General features: G+C 37.4%; 2 protein-coding genes across 4 annotated transcripts in view; one reads left to right on the top strand and one right to left on the bottom strand.

The window, feature by feature from the left end:
• ITGA4 (integrin subunit alpha 4) overlaps positions 1 to 12,249 on the top strand; it is a 55,022-nt gene extending 42,773 nt beyond the window's left edge. Inside the window, 10 exon segments of the mRNA XM_054044406.1 lie at positions 731 to 810; positions 1,188 to 1,277; positions 2,736 to 2,826; positions 4,345 to 4,452; positions 5,851 to 5,976; positions 6,855 to 6,974; positions 8,387 to 8,485; positions 8,805 to 8,924; positions 10,257 to 10,299; positions 10,302 to 12,249. Of these exon segments, the coding sequence (XP_053900381.1) occupies positions 731 to 810; positions 1,188 to 1,277; positions 2,736 to 2,826; positions 4,345 to 4,452; positions 5,851 to 5,976; positions 6,855 to 6,974; positions 8,387 to 8,485; positions 8,805 to 8,924; positions 10,257 to 10,299; positions 10,302 to 10,348 (924 nt within the window). The 3' untranslated portion in view covers positions 10,349 to 12,249.
• A 2,331-nt stretch (positions 12,250 to 14,580) lies between these two features.
• CERKL (ceramide kinase like) overlaps positions 14,581 to 16,595 on the bottom strand; it is a 104,392-nt gene continuing 102,377 nt past the window's right edge. For 2 of the 3 annotated variants that reach the window (XM_054044407.1, XM_054044409.1), the window contains 2 exons: positions 16,300 to 16,475; positions 14,581 to 14,920 (listed from right to left, as the gene is read on the bottom strand). In XM_054044407.1, coding sequence (XP_053900382.1) covers positions 14,839 to 14,920; positions 16,300 to 16,475 — 258 coding nt within the window. In that variant the 3' untranslated portion in view covers positions 14,581 to 14,838. The remainder of the gene's footprint in view (positions 14,921 to 16,299; positions 16,476 to 16,595) is intronic. The other variant, XM_054044408.1, reaches the window with a different exon arrangement.

The following is a 16,595-nucleotide window of genomic DNA, read 5'->3' as shown; positions in this document are numbered from 1 at the left end:
CATACAGAGGCTAGAGCAAAGGAGAGAATCTCATCCTTAGGTTGGGATTTTCAAAAGAGCTCAGCATTGGCCTATCTCTGCTCCCATTGAAGCATCTGGGAGTTGTACTGGGAACTTAAATGGGATCAGAGTTAGATTAATGCTGAGTGCTTCTCAAAATTGCAACCTGAAAGTTCTGCTGCAATTGGCCAAGCAGGAACCGAGTATCCTTTTGGAAGCAGATCGTACAGGGCAAGGGTTCTCAATCTTTTTCTTTCCAAGGCCCACCTGTGCATCAACTATTTGCAGACCCCCTAGGGGGCCAGAGACCCCTGGTTGAGAACCACTGCTATAGGGGAGTGCATGTTAGAGGAAATGAAGGGAGCACCAAATCCTCTCCCCCCCTTTGGGTGGAAATGTATTTAGGGCATGCTGTGACCATGCATTTAATCCAGAACTGGAACTTCATCTATAGCACAATACATTTTCTGTACCTTAACCTTCCCTACAAATGTTTTGTAGGAAAGTGATTGGGTTGACTGAGATTACAAACAAAAGCATTATGTCCTAATGAACTGGGGGCTGAACTTGTGCAAAATATAATTCGGCGCACTCTAGAATTTTTCACAAAGGTTAAACATTTAAGAAGGAGGGAAATTTCAGATTAGTTTAATGATGTAACATTTCATCTTAAACATTTGTTAAGACACACCCAATCATTTAGCACAAACAGTGTTTCATTTTTCTACAGATGGATTTTAGTTTTCTCTTGGATGCAAGCTCACTTACCAGGGCAGAAGATGACCTCACCATCACAGTTAATGCTACCTGGTAAATCTTGCTTGATAAAAATTGCTGCGTTTGATGAAAAATATCCCTAGCTTTGGAAAACGGAATAGGGAGCACAGCAAAGGCTTAATGAAGCACAACTAAAAGAAAGCTCATTTATTACATAAAATATAGAGAAACTGAAACCACAAAAAGTAGATAATTGCTATTTAAATAATGAGATTTCTGCTAACATTGTCATAAAAATGATTTCTTACTGGCACATGGATAGTTACAAAAAAAGTTATGTAAATAAGCTGCAAGGTGTATGTTTTATGTAATTAGTTATCTCTAGAGATAACACACCGAGTATGATGTATTCTAACACAGTTCCTCCTCTCCCTCCCATTCCCCCCTCCCCCCTCTGCTTACTTCTACAGTAAAAATGAAGAGGATAACGACCTGCTGTTGGATAACTCCATAGCTTTAGTCATACCTCTGAAACATGAGGTCGAGCTAAATGTCCACGGGTAAGTAAGTTAATGGTTGCTCTGCATATCCATGTGCATAAGATTGTTGTTTATCCATTAAAGAACACATACCTCAGCTGAACTCCCATGATCTTCAGAGAGGAAGCATGGCCTAGTGAAAAATGGCAGTACTGGGAGTGGGAAGATCTAGATTTTATTCCAGGTTCTGCTGCAGACTTTGTGCTTCAGTTTGTTCCCCTAAAATGGGGGGAAAACCCCAAGAGGGCTGAGATTTAATATCCGAGGACTGATTCTTTGCTCTTCTATAACACCTTTTTCCATCATAGTAGTAGTATTTGTTCCTGCTTTTCTGTCACTTAATCCTGTTTTCTGCAAAGGTGAACAAAAACTATATTTTAATCCTTTAGCCTATCAAATTCCATGTTGGTAATTGCTCAGCCTTATGCTTTTGTGTGTAATTGTCCACTGCCTGAGTCAAACACATTGTCTTTTATACTCAACTATATTGACTGTTTGCTGTTCAGCTTGTCCCAGCTGGTGTTACTGCCTGTCATAAATTTGCCTATGAATAAAGCTACTTTGTTCTGGGCAGACGGACCCCTCTAAACGGGGCCTTGATTTGCCCAACCCCACTGTACCATAATCATTGGATTGCAGTCATGTAGCAGGAATGCCCAGGGATACTTTTTAAGGATCCTTTCCTTTGACTGTCACTGTCATCAGGTGATGACAAATGTAAAGGACACTTGGTATAAGGGCTTACAGAGATGCTGCTTCAGAGGGACAGGCTCAGCATATTTGAACGCTACTTCGTATAGCAGGACACTTCTTTCAAACGAATGATGGGAAGGGGCAGCAACTGCTTCCACTATCTCCATTCCACTCTCCCACCACTTACTTCCCTTGCCACCATATCCACCATTGCAGCCACTACAGGAAAATTAACATTTTAGCTCTAGCATTTTTCATTTGAAGATCTCAGAAAACTGATGCACAAGGTTGATGTTACTTGTAGATCTCTCAGAATCAGTGGCAAAGTTGGGAATAAACCCATAATTCCTCATAACCTAACCACTGAACCATACCTGTGATGAGTCTTTCTCTGAAGGTGGAGGGGACTGAAATCCCACTGGTAAAGGGGAGGTAAATGAGTCAGAGATGTAAAAAACGAGTAGCCCCTTTGTCATAATTTTCCCCCTCCTTTATAAGCCCCTCTCTGAGTTGGGGATCAGTGGGTAGGGCTGGAGGATGATGGTGATTCATCACTACCACATTGTGCCCACTCAATCCACAGAGATGTCCCACCTAAATTAAAGCAGGTTTTATCCTTGAGCTTCCCTACTGCAGGGCTGAGTTAGGTGCTAATTCAACCTTTCCAGTTCTGTAGTGACCTGCATAGACGACAGTCTGGCCTAGAGAGGATAATGCTCATATTAACATTGCATACTAAATAGTGCTAATTTTGTCCTATTGTAATTATTTTTTTAACTACTGTAGATCTCTATCACCCGCTTCATTTGTTTATGGACCCAGTGAGGAAAATTCACCAATTAATTGCATGAAGGAGAAGATCAACTTCACTTTCCATGTAAGAGCTATTCTTTACAGAAACCATTCCTCTTCTTTTTCTAAAAGGTTAATTCTTAACAACAGATAAGACAAAGGGCACTTCCACCTCACCTTGTAACTTACTGGGAAAGCGTTGCTCTTGTAAAGTGCTTAATATAGAAACAAATACATAAATCCTGGGATTGGTGAGAACTTCTGCATGTAGCCGTTAACAGAAGCAGCTCCCTAGATTCTTGGAATCCAAGTACCAGTTTATATTTCTGGGTGTACCAATCAACATATACCTCCAGCAAGTGCTTTCAAAAAGCTTGAGAAAAATACACCTGTAGCACTAAATTTACAACCACAACAATAGCTATTAACATCTGTAGGGAGTGTGCTCAGCTCACCAGATGGGGTGCCCCTACAAATTTTAGGCTTGGTTTCTCTGTCCATGAAGCCACCATAGATCTAGTAAAGTGTGCTTGAAAAGCATAATCTATGCCCCTTACAGGTCAATAGAAACACTGCTATTGACTTCAATAGCAGCTGGATCAGTCACTAATTAAAGTCGGAGTTCCCTTTAAGGGTGCAAGCCATATTAAAAAGAACCTATCTCACTTAATTGCCTTTGAACACTTCCATAGCCTCCTATAGTCTTTGGTTCCCTATTCCTGTCACTTCTTTATGGCAAGTCCATTCATTCCAGGCCCCTGCTAACCACAGCCAGCATCCGTTAAGCACCTTTGACTGTCACCTTTATGGAGTGCTGCAGGTCAGGAAACTTTTGCTGCTCATTTGTTTTGCATCAGAGGTCAGAATTTGACCCAGTCATGCATGTGAGTTTCACTGGTTTAGACTGATGATAGACCTGGATGATGGGGACAGAAAGGGGAGCTAGGTGCCCAACTTCCATTTAAAGTCAATGGGAGCTGGGTACCTAACTCTCAGTTAGGCCTTTGATAATATCCTCCTTCACCCTGTCTTACAATTTTCAATGGGTTTTCTTAGACAGTACATATTAACTAAAGCAGGGGAGTCAGCTGTAAAACTACTTGTGATTTGTACTACATATCTGTTCACTGAACACAAGTGCTGCACAAGGAGCTGGTATACAGCAAGTACTGTGTGTAGAGCATGGGGGGACTAGCTGGCCCTGGAGATTAGTAATAGGGTCTCTCTAGGTTACCAGTTCATATCCATCGCAGACTGGTGGATTAAAAGTCAATGAAAGTTGGGCACTTAACTCCCTTAAACCCTTTTGACTATCCCACCTGAAGCTCATAGCAGACAAGTGTCATACCGCAAAGCTACCACTACCCCAAATGGCACTTTATTAGCAGAATTAATAGAGAGATCAAGGATTCAATATGGGTAGAAAATAAACTGCACTATCCTCTCTTGAGGTGCTTCCCTCTAGTTCACAGTCAAGTTTTATTATCAAGCCAGCATTAGGAAGCCTCCCTTGCTGCTGTAAGTGTGTGAATTCTGTGTATTCATTTCTTGATTAGTGTATGTGAATGAAAGTTTCAATTACTGTAGCATGCTTTCTCCCAAGGTTATCAGTGCTGGACCGAGCATGGCTCCTGCTATAGCTTTGGAGATAATGGTTCCTAATTCTTTTGCACCAAGAGATGAAAAGCTGTTTAACATTCTGGATATCCAGGTATGTTTATTTTATTATATTATGATTTTACATACTGCTCTGTATATAGTACATGAAAGTACAAGAGTAGATGGAGTACAACAGTGCTTGAAAAGGCATATCTACATTTTTCTTATTCAGCTACATTGTATGTGAAACTTATTAATTTTGCCTAAATATTTTAATTCCTCTTATTTTAGTGCATCAACCAATTCTAAATACATTAATAAACCAAACATGCACTCGTTTCAGAAATTGTCATGGGTATTGATGCTGAATTAGCAGAGAAGTATAAATGCTGAATTAAAATATACTGAGGTATTCTACAAAAAGAGTCAAATAGCCTGGGGCTCCTTACTTATACTGTGAATACACCTCTACCACCATAGAACGCTGTCCTCGGGAGCCAAAAAATCTTACCACGCTATAGGTGAAACCATGTTATATCGAACTTGCTTTGATCCACCGGAGTGCGCAGCCCCGCCCCCCCGGAGCACTGCTTTACCGCGTTATATCCGAATTTGTGTTATATCGGGTCGCGTTATATCAGGGTAGAGGTGGACTTGTTACATTTAGGTTTAGTGCATATCAGTATTTAATCTATGCTTTCTCTGAAATATACTAGCTAGTACACTAGACTCTGATTGGAGCCTCATTGAAGTTAGAGTCTCCACCTGCCTGGAGCTCAGTATTGGGCCAATTTCTAAATTTTAAGGAGTGGTTCAGTCTGTTTTCCCCATTCCTGGATTCAGTGTTAGAGTACCGAAGATTTCTTGTAAAGAGTAGAATGCAGTATATTTTTAAGAGGGAAGTGTGAATTCCTACATTCCATAATCCTGTCCAATAAACCATCTCAGTTTTGGTTTTAGATTCTACTCACCCTCAAAGTCCTGCTAATTATTTGATACCAGACGGCATGGTTGTTGCTGTACAGAACCCACAATACACAGTCCCTGGTCTACAGATTTTTGTTGTTCTCTTGAATCTGTTAGAATGCATCGTAGCCTGCAGTTTTATTGACCTATTTATGTCTATCATAGTGGAATCAAACAAGCAAATAACAGCCATTTTAAAACCAGTTCTTTAATGTAATTACATTACATTACAGGGGAATGGGTGGGGGTCTTAATAAATTTCCCCTCTTTATTTTTCCATCACACCTCTCTCTGGCTGAGTATGGCTCATTCCAGAAGCTTTCAGTACAATTCTTAGGGCATGTAAGAGGTAAGCGGGTAGTTCTGGTTAAGCAAATTGGGCTAGAATTGCACCCACTATGCCAAAGGTGCATTTCTCTCATACTCTAGAGAAATCATTTTCAAATACAGAAATTTTCTTTGAGTTTCTGCATGGACAGAAATGTCTTCAAAGCAGTATCGGGAAATGTTTAGAACCCAGGAATGATTGTACTGTTATTTCCAGACAGCTGATGGAGAATGTTTTCATAATAATTATACAAGAGACTGTACTTTACCAGAAAAAAATGGACATATGGACATATTAAAAGATCTCGTCATTTTCTTTTCAAAACCTACCAAGAGGCGAGTGGTAAGGGTCTTTTTTTGTTTGGTTGGTTTTGGTTTGTTCAGTCCCACTTTACTTAACCCTTGAAATAAACTACATGAAGTTACTTCATATTATGCGTTACAAATACTTTTCAGGATTGATTTTAGAAGTCAGTAGGAAATTATACTTTTTAAAAGACTGTACCTTTATTATACAAACATTTTTGGTCATAAGCAAAAAAGGATTAAATATTTTCAGTTTAGATCCCACTCATACAAATTACAGAATCACCTCATATTGCTCAAGAAAAGGCTGGAATATCAGACTTATTGCAGGTCAGAACTGAGAGGTAGTGGCCGTCTTGTGTGAGGAAGTTTGTATAGGGCCTGTTTGTACTAGTCCTGAGTGACGCTAGTGCTACTAGTTCATTTTTGAATACTAACTCTTTGCAAATACTTAAAGCAAAATCAAAAATCTACAGTATGAATGATGTACAAGTTCGAAAGTGCCCTTATGATTCTTAATAACTGGATCAATGTAAAACAAAACCTGCAGTAGCAACAAACAATTTACTTATAGACATGTTTTCAGAATTGCTCAACTCTCATTTAGATTCTTATATAGGAAATTATCTCGCTAGAAAATTCCTCACTTCCCCCCAGTTGTGGCCACATGGTGTTTTGAAAACCTGACAGTCTTTGTGGTGATTGTGATACCATGTGTGTAGCTCTTCTGTAGCCCAGTTTCTGGAACAGTTATTGATATTTATTGTAGGTAGCCTTGCATCTTGACCTCTTCAAGCCAAAAAAAAAAAAAAAAAAAAATTTTTGACTAGATGTTAGAGGCCTTGATATTAACAAGAAAAAATAAACTATGCTGCGAAAGTTAAAGGTTGTATTTTTGCTTTTTTTCCTTCAAAGTACTGCATGAAAGAAGATCATTCATGTTTACGAATAGTGTGTAAATTTGGAAACATGGAAAGTGGAAAAGAAGCAATTGTCCGAATGCAACTGGAAGCTACTCCTTCAGTTTTAGAAATGGTAAATTTCATTTAAATCTTTAACCAGATCATTTTAAAAGGTTATTTGCTTTTTAATGACATCACATGGATTTGCAGCACCCTCTTGTGAACACTGTGCTATATTTCTAGTTGACAGAAATAAATTGCACAATATTCATTTAATATATAAATCAAATATTGTTAAATCCAAGTTAATAATAATAATCAGTATACATGTTTTAGTTCAAATACCTCAGAACACTAGAGAGAGGTATTTAAACATAAGAGGGTTGCTGTACTCTAGTCTAACACATTGTGCAAACCTCTCAAAGTGACAGATGCTGTGGCTAAGTTGGCATATTATAACCAAAAAGCAAGCTCCATGATATACCTTTCACTTCAAGCTTATAATACTATAAAATGGTGATAGATTTGGTTTAATATTCCTGCACTATTGATAATTTGATTACAACAGTCACTAACAGGATATGATAAACCAGACAGCTATTGGAATATACCTGCAGTTAGGCACATCATAGTTTTTTTTGTCATAAACTGAAGCAGAGGAAAGATACCAGAGTGAATGGACCATTGGTCTCTTCAAGCATGACACTTCCTGGTCATACAAATGTAAATTGGTTAAAGGGTGAATGATTGTTGTCTCATTATTCTAAACACAATTACTATCTGAATTTGTCTATGTGCTATAAACACTTTAGGTGATTTACAGAATGGTTTAGTGCTGTTTAGATAATAACTAAGAGCCATTTTAATACCAAGATAATTCCTGATAATGAATGGGACTTGTAGAAAATACAGCTAAATTGCCATATTTGCATAATTATAAATCAGATACTGCCTTTGATAAAAAGTAACTTAAAGTGTGGACAAAAATCCTCTTTATCATTAAGGAATACCTTATACAGCAGGTCAGTCATTAATACCTGGATCTCAGAAACTCTCTTGGTTGAAGTGATCACCACTAGGAATACAGCCTTCAGGGGAGGTGTTGCAGGGAACATTCTAATAATGGCATCAACAGTGGTTTCATTAATTTGGTGGGTGTTAGATGCAAGTTCCAGGAAGGGGGGCAGCTCTTGCACAAAAGGAAATGTGAAGAAAGCCTTAAAATAGAAAACTGAACTGTTTGTCCTGTTTGCCCCCCAGAAAATGTATCTACAGCTGTGGCAGTAGCTCAGTCCTTTAAAATATTTAGCTTTGATTAGCAGTAGTGCATTGTTCCAAGTTAACTTGTCTAAATTTGTACATACAGACCTTTTGAGTTACTGGAGTACAGTTCTGTTCCTGGCTCTGTCACTGAGTTGTTTTGTAGATTAGGGCACCTACACATCAAGGTTTAATTCACTGTTTGAGGTCATGAGATAAGATGATAATACTATAAAGTGTTACTGTATTTATGCAACTTGGCCTTTTTTTTTTTTTTTTAAACAGGATGAGGCATCATCACTTAAGTTTGAAATAAGTGCTACAGCATCACCAGAAAAAAATCCAAAAGTCATTGAACTACACAAGGAAAGGCAAATTGCACATGTAAGAATTCTTTACGTACACAAATTGATTAGCCCTCCCCCCTAAAAAAAATATATTCAAGAAAAATAGTACCACCTGAACTTATAGAATTATGCATAAATAGATATGTACATAATTGGAATTAAATTGCAGTTAGTTAGGCAAATAGATCTATTTGTCATCATCTGAAGCAGAGACAAGACACCATTTATGGGAATATATACCATATGTAGATATTTAATGAATGCAATAATTCCTACATTGTTATATTTTAATTTCATAAATTGTCTATTCTAAGCATACTAGTATTCTTACTTTAATGTTCCCCTACTTCATATAGGTCTTTCTGGAAGGACTACATAACCAAAAGCCAAAACCTCATGTTACCATGCTGATTATTGGGATAGGTTCAGTACTTGGCATTTTATTGTTTTTGTTTATAGTGCTGTTATTATGGAAGGTAGGATTCATTTTCCTTTATCAATATTTCTCTATTATTTTCACTGACTCCTTTAAAAACAGGAATAATGTGCTTTATTGTGATCTATTCTTACTAAAGAATAACAAATCCTGGTATGATTAACTCCGTTTTTTCTTCATTTGTCCTTTTTACCCCATGTTTTCCCTATCTCAGGGAAAGTACTTATTGCATTAACTTACCTCTTTGAGATCTTTAACTCCTATACCTCAAGTTTTTTCCCCATATTTATGGGCCAGATTTGCATAATTTTATTCCAGAAGTCAAACAAAAATTTTTGTAGATTGCTGCTTCATGTTTTTGCTATTCTGATGGACACATAACAGAATGGTCTACAATATTCCTAACAGAAAAGGTGAAGATGGTCTTGTTGCTTGCCAGCATTAAATATTTTAAATTCTGAGTTCTTATATATGAACACTAGGGGGCAAATCTTGCTCCCCACTGTTAGTAGGCATACAAAGTCCAGAAAAGATCTGATGGGGTAAGGGATTGTTCACTCTGTGTACCCCTTGCTTGCCACACGCATTCCTTTTGTGCCATAGTAAGAGAAGTTGGGGATTGTACATCTCTGAATGTGACTCCACTACTCATTCTTCCCATGGAAGAGTACAGAAGTGTAACAAATGCTGGGATTCCATTATCATTCCATATCCTGGGTGGGAAGATTTTGATCTCTGGACTTTCACAGTTCACAGCTCATTTGCTCATATTGTGAATGAAGGGAAAGAATTAGCCCCATAGATGTAAAGTAATTTGTAGTAATGCTGTCTTTTGATATATTATGTAGCAATTGGGGGAAAAAAGCCTACATTTTAAAATTAGTTCATATTATCAATATGACAATCATTTTAATAGTAACATCACTGTTACTCCCAAAACAGAATAACTAGCTGATACTTAATCACATATGCCAGCATGTCATCTTAGGCTTGGTCTACACTACCCCCCCCCAATTCGAACTAAGGTACGCAACTTCAGCTACGTGAATAACGTAGCTGAAGTCGAAGTACCTTAGTTCGAACTTACCTTGGTCCACACGCGGCAGGCAGGCTCCCCCGTCGACTCCGCGGTACTCCTCTCGCCGAGCTGGAGTACCGCAGTCGACGGCGAGCACTTCCGGGTTCGACTTATCGCGTCCAGACTAGACGCGATAAGTCGAACCCAGAACTTCGATTTCCAGCCGTCGAACTACCTGGTAAGTGTAGCCAAGGCCAAACACTTACTTTAAACAGTATAAAAGATTATTTCATTAAATCTGACTTAGTAAGAGTTTGCTGACACACACCAATTGATTTTGAAATTGTTTTTCAGAGTGGCTTCTTTAAAAGACGTTATCAACCTCTCCCTCAAGAGCAGCCCAAAGAGGAAGTTGGAACTTCGTAAACAGCAATAAGGAGGGCTAAGATGACAATTAAAGGCTTCTTTCAAATGATGAATTTCAGGCTCAGTGTGACTTACATGCTGAACAGTGATGAGAGAAAACGGATGCTGAGTCTGTTTACTCTTGGTGTTAGAATATACATTTGATTTTGCTGATCTGTGGAGGATTACACCTAAATGTAGCATCATCTTACTAAAATACAAATGACAATCGGATCTTCAAATAAAGAAACTTAATAGTAATATCTGAAATACCAGAAATATTCATCTCTTCAACTGCATACAAGAACACTAAGCAGATAAAATGAAGAATTATTTACCCGAAGAAGAGTACAGTATTATCAACCATTTTTGGGTAATGAGATCTCAATGGTTGGCCATGGGGTGACTCATAACTCAATTAGCTTTCAACTTTCATTTCATTTTTAACTAGAGACTTAGATGAGATCCTCATCCCACTATGGCACCTTTACACTGGGTAAAAGGCCTGAAGTGGCCAAGGGAGGAAGCCTCCAGTGCATGCATTGTAGAAGACAGCCACAAGGCCTTCTGAACACTCCTGCAGGCTCTGGACTGGGGCACATAATTACAGCACTATAGAGGTCTTGAGTAGTCTTGTAGTCCATAGGACACCCTGGGAGGCTGCTGTAATTTAGACAGACCTCCAGGGCTGTCTAAATTATGCCAGGGGCTTCTCCAGTTTCAGGAGAGTCCAGGACTGGGAGGATGCAAAGGTGGCTTTAAAACCACATTAGCTTTCCCTTCCCTGGGCTGGGAGTTCTGTGCTGAGCCTCTAAAAGGGGCAGCATAAAATCTTACCATTAATTGATGTGCATGGAAAGATTTTTTGTGCTGATCAGCACTGAAAACTCAATGTTCTGTCAAGGATGCATGACATTGAGGGTTACCTTGAGAAGAGTCAAACATTTGAGGCTATCCGTATCAACCATCCTTAACATAGTATTAGCTGATAAGGCCAGGAGCATACAGTTAATTCTGTTTCTCCCTCTTTCTCCTCAAACACCAAGAGCATGAGGTTTTGGAGCGAAAGACATTCATGTGTTATCCTGAACAATTATTATTTGCAAGTGTTTCAATAATGCTCAGCATTATAGTATTTAAGGACACTTCCAGTAGCAGACAAAAGAGGCTGATGAAAATTTTAAAAAACCTTAACTCTATAGGATTAATTCCATCCTCAGATGTGCAACCCCAGCCCAAAAGTTGCTATCCTCTGAAACCTGTATAATGAAATAGTTTGGATATCTAAGTTCAGTTCTTAGTGGATATGATTTCAGCTTAATGCCACCATTGCAATTGGCACTCAAGAGTGGCAGTAAAAAGGAAAAAACTGAATTTTGATGAGGACTGAATGGCTCCTACAGGAGATCCCTTCAGATTCTTAGAAAGATACTAGCAATGCCACCTACTTTAAGTACACTGATACCTGTTTTAGGGGGGAAAGGATTTCGTTCTCTGGGCTATGCACCATTTCATCCAAGTGCTAAATTCATCTTAAACTTACTCTCCCCTCGTAATGCCAACACATACTATTTCCTATGGCTCGTCTTTGTCCTTTCTCTGCTGTCATTCTGGACTGCTAGTAGAAAACTTAGTTCCAGCATCTTTTTTTAATGTAATAAATGTGGACATCACACAAACTGATTATGCAACATCACTTGGTAATAAAGCTCCAGAGTTAATAGCAACAGCCATTGCCTGCAACAAATGATTTTGCTAATAGAGTTATATACATTTTTCCAAAGTGGCTTTTTGACCTAAGCTAAAGAATCAAAAGGTAACAGAGCATGATGTTCCACAGAGGGCCAAGCACCTGTAGTTTTCAGGTTTCAGAGTAGCAGCCGTGTTAGTCTGTATCCGCAAAAAGAAGAACAGGAGTACTTGTGGCACCTTAGAGACTAACATATTTATTAGAGCATAAGCTTTCGTGGACTACAGCATCCGAAGAAGTGGGCTGTAGTCCACGAAAGCTTATGCTCTAATAAATTTGTTAGTCTCTAAGGTGCCACAAGTACTCCTGTTCTTTTTTCTGTAGTTTTCATTTACTTCAGTTGGTGTCCTGGGTGCTTCCAGACTTCTGAAAAACTGATCTCATCTCAAGGCATTGGCTTTCTGTTCTAAAATATTCTGCATTATATTAAGAACAGACAAATGTGTACATACAGAAAGAAGATCTTATTTTTAGAACAAAATGTGCTATGAGTGAAATATTTCATCCTTAAAAACGAAACTATTTGCAAAATGTATATTCTAAAAAGGACTTTTAGAGTATAGAGCCAAATGAATTATTGCACTTTAATCAAAAAGTATTTGAACAGGTATTCTAATATAGGGTGTTGTGAGAACTGTACCTCAAATACTGAAAGCAGCATTAAAATTGCTTTAATACAAACAATGCAAGGAAATTAGATTAAAAAGGATTTTTTTGGAATAGCTTTAGTGAGTAACTAAATACACAAGTGTTACTTGGAAATTCCACATTGCTATTAGTATGTAAACATTGATCAGGTATTTCTCGGAGATATTCAGCAAAATTCAATTAATTTAATAAACAAACATTGAGGTTTAATCTAAATACATAAATGAAAAATGTGAATGTAAGATTTCCTGATGGCAGCATGTTTATTAATAAATGATTGTTCAACTGAATTTTATAATAAAAACAACTGTGCACACTATCTTTTGCAAATCTAATTATTTTGTTGATAGAATTTGCAGAGGTAATAAAATACAGTTAAATCTATAATGATTTATGAAGATGGAATATCTTTAAAGAATCAAAGAAGAAATTCAGTTTTCAATACTCAAGCACAGTACTTTAATGCTTCTGGATTAATTATATAGCATCAAATTACTTTGTTATAGTGGCACAAATCTGGAGTAGCGCCATTCAAGTAACTAGTGACTTTTGTTTTACACCATTGTAATGGAGAGCAGAATTTGGTCCACTAGATTTACTTTGTAATCCACTATACTGCAGATTATTTGGCCGGTTACTACAGGCCAAATTCTGCCTACAGGTGCCTTGCCTGCAGTTCTACTGATGTTAATGTGAGTATGAAGACAGAATTTGGTTCTATGTAATCTGCTCTTTTGTTTTTTGGAAGATGAATAACCGTTTGCTGGTGCTACTTGTGAAGGGAGTGGAGGAAGAAAGAAAATATCCATACTAAATTTTTTGATTTAAGGTTGAGGTATAAAGATTATTATTATTATTATTAATAATTATAATTAATAATTATGAACCAAACTTCTGGTGTGTTCCTATAGTCCTCACTAATCCCATTTAAATACTTGGGCCCTAGTTCAGCAAAGATTTAGGCACATAGTGAAATCCGCATGACTTAAATGCTTAATGAATTGAGGCCTTAAAGACCAATGGGCAATAACGTCTGTGGTTTAGTCACAGGGAAATGCAGAGTTCCTCCCTCAGCCCTAGTTGGGATGCCTCATATCTTTAATCTAATGAATAAGGGCACACCCACATCTAAGATCCTCCTCCTGCAGGTCAAGGAGGCTGACAAATATGTCATATTCGTTTCCACCAATCACAGTGCAGGAGATAGCCATGGTGCCATGACAATTTCAATTCCCATGAAGGCTGGAATCCTAATCTGTACCAGTATCATGCATAATTATTACATTTACCATGTAATTTATAAAATTTATCTGTTTACATACCTACTTTCTACTAAATGTGCACTATGAAAGTATCACTCAAAATCTAAAATTAGAAATCTTACTCAGCATTGGGCCTTATTCTAGCAAAAGTTAATGCATTATGCTGATTACTACCCAGTTTTACTGATAAAGTAAACTTTAAATATTTTCTATAAGATTAAAGTTTAAATCAAAGTAAGTTTGAACAAATGTTACATTCTAAGTGAATACTATTTGTAAAAGGAAAAGTAGCTTAAGACCTAGCTAGGCAATGCTGAAAACAAGCAAATTTTTACATCATCTCATTTAAGGTCAGAGATTATCTGGATATTGAAGGACCTGACAGAAGCCAAATTATGCCACCCCAACTCACAGTAAGTAGTACTTTACTCCAGGACTAGTTCTAGTGATATGAATTAGGGTTACCAGTGAAGTAAAATATGACTAGATACAACGAAGGGTAACCAAATCAAACCCAAACCCTGCAATATTCTGTTTAAAAAAAACTTTACTTTTTTTTTGCTGAAATTCTAGTAATCACTTTTTAACCAAATATATAATACCTACAAATAAGTATATTTGTCAATATATTTATTTTCAGGGTTTTTAAGGTTAAAACTATGAACATTTTGTTTGATAATTACAATTATTTTACTTTATATAAAACTAACAATATTAAAAAAATATATCAACATCCTAATTTCAGTCTCGGTCCTTCATCCATTGATTTCAGTGGATGAAGGAATGGGCCTTAAATAGCTGTTTTAAGATGAAAATATGAGTCTTTTATGCAGAGCCTGCACCATGAAACACATTTCTTCATAAATTTCTTCTACAGACAACTGCACATTGCTTTGGAATCATCCAGTTCATCAATGCTCACTCCATAAAGATTAATAAGTTGCGGGTGCACCCTAGAAAGTGAAGAAATAAAAATAAAGTAACTTAATAACTGTTGTAGTTTTCATGTGACATTTTCTTTGAGGAAAAATTTATATAATAAATCGTAGGGAATAAAATTAAGCTGAATTACATGTATGCTTACTCCAGTCTTTTCTTTGGATTACTAAACTTCTGAGAGAGAATCTTTTTTATTTTGGAGGTTCGGGGTTTGGGTCAGAAAAGGCTATCATGATCCCTCTTTCATTCCCCGCAAATCCACACCCTGTGTTACAGTGAGCATCCCACCATCAGTTCCATGTTTTTGGTTGGCCACAGTGCTATTATTGGAGAATAAGCCAACTCCTGTTTCCATTCCTTAACCATCCTCAAGTAGCACTAACTGTCCACTATCGAACAAGTTATGTTGTATGGCACTACACATTTGGTTAAGTCTGCAAATACACAAAAGGCAGGGTGGGCACTTCCAAGCAGCAGACTTAAGACTGATCGCAGAATTCAGGGCCTGGCTGGTAGGGAGTTCATCTTGAACCTGTTTCTTCAAAAAAGGCCTTTTCAACCTGAAATAATGCCCACTGCATTATGAACCTAGTGTAATGACAACCTTCTCCTCTCCAGGATAAACATTGCTCACTTTGAACAATGTCAGCACCCCATTTTGTGACATGGGGATTACAGAGTGAGCAATAGTAAAATATGAACATTTGCAGCATTTCCTATACAGCACTTATATGGGAATAATATGGCAAATCTGTGATAATCGGTTAAACACCCAATTCACACTGGGCCCAATTTTTTAGATTTTGTAAAATACAAACTTTTATAAAATGTTATGAGTTCAATAAAACAATCCTATTATTTTCAGCCTCGAGATTGATAGAAATTCTATTCTATCTGGTAACTATTTTTTTCTTGGACAATAGACGAAGCTGTCAACACTTATGCGTAGGACCCTTCTGTCCTCAACAACGCAGGGCAGTTGTATTGCCACAGTATTAATTGAATATACAATTTTAACATGCAAAGATAGACATGCAACGGCCATGCTGTGCTTGATTCTTCCCTCTAATAATTGGCGCAATCCTTTGTAATTGAAAAATGTAATTGCAGAAGCACATCTTCTAAGATATGCACTGATATACTATACTATTACATTCTTTTTCAGAACTATTTTAAATGGCATAATGCAGACCTGTCTGACATTTTTAGCAACAAATTTTCCTAAAGTCAACTTTTTGGGGGAATGTTATCTCTTGTACACAAGAAAAAGATAACAGTACAATTGGCCAAGTCTAGCAGGTGTTTTGCCTGACTACGCCTGCAGGCTGGATATCACATGTGATGGGCCAATAGTCTAGTTCAGCAAATCCTATGTTACTATGCTTAGCCTTACCGAACGTGAACCTCTGATGCTCCTTCCATTAAATCTCCATCTATATTCCAAGGATAATTCACTTCTGCAGAAGTAGCATGCAAATACACATTTTCTTCTGTGTCATGCCCAATTTTAGTTCTTGGTTGGATTTTTACTTCCTGAACTGCATAGGTCTCAACAAAGGGAAAATTAAACTAAAACAAACACAAATGTGTATTAAAGTCAAAGAGGTAACTAAAAATAGGTTCTTTACTGGTTAAAATTGTGAAATTAAAATCTTACTTTTTCTCCTTAAATGCACTAGAACCTCAGAC

This window comes from Malaclemys terrapin, chromosome 11, assembly GCF_027887155.1.
Source record: "Malaclemys terrapin pileata isolate rMalTer1 chromosome 11, rMalTer1.hap1, whole genome shotgun sequence".
NCBI classification, from domain to species: Eukaryota; Metazoa; Chordata; order Testudines; family Emydidae; genus Malaclemys; species Malaclemys terrapin.
Note: the sequence above shows the minus strand (reverse complement) of the source record. Positions and strands in the feature narration are given on the sequence as shown.